This window comes from Sitophilus oryzae, unplaced genomic scaffold (genome assembly GCF_002938485.1).
Source record: "Sitophilus oryzae breed Bouriz unplaced genomic scaffold, Soryzae_2.0 scaffold_376_pilon_pilon, whole genome shotgun sequence".
In the NCBI taxonomy this organism is placed as follows: Eukaryota; Metazoa; Arthropoda; class Insecta; order Coleoptera; family Curculionidae; genus Sitophilus; species Sitophilus oryzae.
The window spans coordinates 1,097,521-1,102,431 of NW_022146947.1; the positions used below are offsets into that span (position 1 = coordinate 1,097,521).

A 4,911-nucleotide genomic window follows, 5' to 3' on the forward strand; every position below is an offset into this window, starting at 1 on the left:
AAAGCAAACATTACGTCAAACGTCAAATGTAGCCATATAATGTAGCTAAGTTCAGAGTAGTAATAATTTTTATCATTTTATTCTGATTTTAAACAAAAATTCATTATTTATTAATTAAAACTTATAGATGAAGTTATGAAAAGTCTGTTCAAGACTTCTAAAATATTTTCCAGGTAAGAAATAGCTCTTATTTAATAAAATAACCTTAGATATTCTCATATGTAGAGTTTTATTTGAAGCAAATCGCAAAATGTCTATAGTAAACAATCCAATTGAAATATCCATAAAATCGAAACTAGAAGAAAATCTGAGGCCTTCCTACTTAAAAATTATAAACGAATCGTATATGCATAACGTGCCAAAGAATGCAGAGACACATTTTAAAGTCATTGTAGTATCGGATGAATTCAAAGATTTGCCTCTGATAAAAGTAAGTTATTTATGTTAATTAGGCATTGTTTTTATATATTCTCTTTTATCTACATTTTAGAGGCATAGAAGGGTTAATGAACTGTTGAAAACCGAATTACAGGGAGGTGTACATGCATTATCCATTATTGCAAAGACACCAGACCAATGGAAAGATGAAACTATCGAACCTAGTCCGAATTGTAGAGGTGGATTTGGAAAGTAAATACTTTTTAGTTTGACTTTTGTTATGTGATCTTTAGAGAAATTTGTAATTGTTAGTTATATATTTGAAATTATAATTTAATAAAAATTTTAAAGAGAATAAGGTATTTGTGATTATGCAACCAGACATACACTTCATTAAGGATTTTATGCATTACCATCTATCTAAGATTTACTTAACAAATATTTTTATTAACAATGTTGGCGGGAATAAATTATATTTTCGAGTTAATATTTAATAATATCCTTATAATATTAATATCAAATGGTACATTAATAAAATATATATTTAACACGTATTAGAGTTGCTTTTATCTATCTGAATTGACGTTGCACATGTTGTTATCAAGTAATGACCGATTTAGTGTTATTTACTTCTTCATGGTATTACTTGTGTAATACTGACATAGTCTATTTATATATGAGATAAGAAGTGTTTCATGCTTTAAAAATAACTTAGAAAAATCGTCAATTGGTTATTAATTAGTTCGTCATGCAAATTAAAACAAATATGTTATTTTTTGAAGCTGGAGGGGCATATTTAATTTAAATAAATATGAAAATAATGTACAAGAAATTTAATTTATTGCAACAAATAATACTGGATTTCACAGTGAAATAAATATGTATGTTATTAATAGTTTTCTTTAAAGAAGGCCATACTGGTGTTATTATTCGTATTTTTCGCTCTGGTTTTAAAATTAGGCGTATTTAATTTAAATTATTTCTAAGCAAATAATTATTAGGGTGCTAAAAATATGCAGTGCCATTTAAAAGTATACCTTTAGAAACTTATGATTTCACTAATTTCGTACGTTACTCAGAGCTTTATGATTGCCTCGTTGTATGTTGTAGTATTTTGTTAAATTAAAATAGTCTGTCTAATAAACAAGATATATTTTTTGAACAAAAAAACATTTTTTTTTAAATTGCAGTTTAGTTAAACAATATAGACAGGAGCGTACTAGTTCTTTTTAAAATTTTATGCTAGCAAACCATCATATAATCCAGTATATATCCAAAATAATATAACTCCAATCCAAAGATAATTGATCATATCTGTATTCTTTAAACAATTTTTTAATATTATTTTAATATGAAATATATTATTATAGTAGTTTTTTTCTCGATTGTTGAGGTCCTGCTACTAAAAACTAGACCACCCTGTATAATTTGAAATTTTAAAACTATTTAATAAAATAATTTCTAAAGATAGTTTGTGTAATAATAAACAAATTACACACAATAATATGTTTTTGAATACAATTTACTAAAAGTGTTTTAATAATATTTACTTAATATTAAATTTAATTTACAGTCTTAAAGATTGTAAAGTATGTTGTATTTTTCAAATAATAAAAAAATAACAAGTATGCTGTATAAATCTTTATAGCTGTGTAATAAAATGTATATGTACTAGGTAACTATTTATTTACTAACTAATAATAAAAGTTTTTTATGATATTTTTTTCGACATTAGAGAAAAAATGTGAAAAAACCCTATAATTTTTACCTAATTCAAATTAATTAAAAGACAATTTAATTTATTTTTTTTTCTATTTTTAGCAAATTATAAAATATGTTCTGGAGTAAAAGAACGATTTTGACAGATGGCAAATGTCAAAAATTTTTATACCAGCAGAATAAAACACTAATACACCACCATGCGCGCGTCCGGTGCCTAAATAAAGTGTTTTGTGGTGTATTGTTGATTAGCAAAATGCGCGTCCACTGTTAAGTGTTTTGGCGAATTAGTATTTTATTTTGCTGTGGTAACACTAAATAAGATTCCAATCCTCAACTTTCAAACCTCACCCTCTTTTTTCAAAATTTGTATACTATTTAAAAAAAATATTAATAAAAGTCTTAAAGCATATCCAAACTTTCTATCAACTCCCGCTGTCTCTCCCGGGTTCTCCCTCAAAACTATTAACATATCAGCTCAATCTAAGGCAAATTTTAATAGAATATAAAATTCTGCATACAACAAATATAGTTTGGTTTCTTTTGGACTTGTATTATTATTCTTTTCAACGATATAAAAACTAGTATTGTGTTTTCAGCTATAAGTGGAAGTACCGCTGTCTCTCCCGGACTCTTCCTCAAAATGATTAATATTTCGGCTCAAAATAAAACATATTCTAATAGAATATAAAATTCTGCATACAACAAGTATAGTTTGGATAGCTTTGGGCTTGTATTAATATTTTTTTCAACGGCATAAAAACTCGTACTGTTTTTTCAGCTTTAAGACAAAATAAGCGAAACTACCGATGTCTCTCCCGAACTCTCCCTCAAAACTATTAATATTTAAGCTCAAACTAAGACATATTCTAATAGAATATAAAATTCTGCAAACAACAAGTATAGTTTGGTTTCTTTTGGACTTGTATTAATAATCTTTTCAACGATATTAAAACTAGTATTGTGTTTTCAGCTCTTAAGACAAAATAAGTGGAACTATCGCTGTCTCTCCCGGACTCTCCCTCAAAATGATTAATATTCCGGCTCAAAATAAAACATTTTCTAATAGATTATAAAATTCTGCATACAACAAGTATAGTTCGGATTGCTTTAGGCATGTATTAATATTTTTTTTTACGGCATAAAAATTCGTAGTGTTTTTTCAGCTTTAAGACAAAATAAGTGAAACTACCGATGTCTCTCCCGGACTCTCCCTCAAAACTATTAATACTTAAGCTCAAACTAAGACATATTCTAATAGAATATAAAATTCTGCATATAACAGGTATAGTTTTGTTCTTTTTGGACTTGTATTAATATTATTTTCAACGATATAGAAACTAGTATCGTGTTTTCAGCTCTTAAGACAAAATAAATGGAACTACCGCTGTCTCTCCCGGACTCTCCCTCAAAATGATTAATATTCCGGCTCAAAATAAAACATATTCTAATAGAATATAAAATTCTGCATACAACAGGTATAGTTTGGATTGCTTTAGGCATGTATTAATATTTTTTTCAACGGCATAAAAACTCGTATTGTTTTTTCATCTTTAAGACAAAATAAGTGAAACTACCGATGTCTCTCACGGGCTCTCCCTCAAAACTATTAATATTGAAGCTCAAACTAAGACATATTCTAATAGAATATAAAATTCTGCATACAACAAGTATAGTTTTGTTTCTTTTGGACTTGTATTAATATTCTTTTCAACGATATAGAAACTAGTATCGTGTTTTCAGCTCTTAAGACAAAATAAATGGAACTACCGCTGTCTCTCCCGGGCTCTCCCTCAAAACTATTAATATTTAAGCTCAAACTAAGACATATTCTAATAGAATATAAAATTCTGCATACAACAAGTATAGTTTTGTTTCTTTTGGACTTGTATTAATGTTCTTTTCAACGATATAGAAACTAGTATCGTGTTTTCCGCTCTTAAGACAAAATAAATGAAACTACCGCTGTCTCTCCCGAACTCTGCCTCAAAATGATTAATATTCCGGCTCAAAATAAAACATATTCTAATAGAATATAAAATTCTGCATACAAGTATAGTTTGGATTGCTTTGGCCTTGTATTAATATTTTTTTTAAAAAACATAAAAACTCGTACTGTTTTTTCAGCTTTAAGACAAAATAAGTGAAACTACCGATGTCTCTCCTGGGCTCTCCCTCAAAACTATTAATATTTAAGCTCAAACTAAGACATATTCTAATAGAATATAAAATTCTGCATACAACAAGTATAGTTTTGTTCCTTTTGGACTTGTATTAATGTTCTTTTCAATGATATAAAACAGCTAGTATTGTGTTTTCAGCTCTAAGACAAAATAAGTGGAACTACCGCTGTCTCTCCCCGGCTCTCCCTCAAAATGATTAATATATTGTTAATATTCCGGCTCAAAATAAGACCTATTCTAATAGAATATAAAATTCTGCACACGACTAGAAGTATAGTTTGGTTTATTTTAGTCTTGAATTAATATTCTTTTCAACGGTATAAAAATTCGTATTGTTTTTTCAGCTTTAAAACAAAAAATATAACTAATGCTGTCTGTGTTTTTAGATAACTACATTCTCGCGATTAAACATTCTTGCTTGGATAAAATGCTTACTAAAACACATATGAATATAATAAATAATTATAGACTGTTAAAATTGTTTGTTATCTTTAAATTACGTCAAGATTACTTTATTATTATTACTAAGACATTACAGATTACTATACCATTGTATTTGCATTATTTTATTTTATATGTACACACCATCTCAATCTTTATGAAGCGTCAAGATAGGAATCAGAAAATCTTT

At 27.5% G+C, this 4,911-nt stretch overlaps 1 protein-coding gene across 2 annotated transcripts; it reads left to right on the plus strand.

Annotated features, from left to right (window-relative positions):
* The first annotated feature begins 12 nt into the window (after positions 1-12).
* LOC115885156 (bolA-like protein DDB_G0274169) lies at positions 13-731 on the plus strand. Of its 2 annotated transcripts, none has more exons than XM_030903950.1 (3): positions 13-173; positions 226-430; positions 491-731. In XM_030903950.1, exons 1-3 carry the CDS (start codon positions 136-138, stop codon positions 632-634), a joined length of 387 nt encoding a protein of 128 aa, XP_030759810.1. In that variant the 5' UTR covers positions 13-135; the 3' UTR covers positions 635-731. The 2 variants fall into 2 exon arrangements, with proteins under 2 accessions (XP_030759810.1, XP_030759811.1); XM_030903951.1 differs by having other exon boundaries at positions 25-173; positions 240-430; positions 491-724.
* Positions 732-4,911: the final 4,180 nt, after the last annotated feature.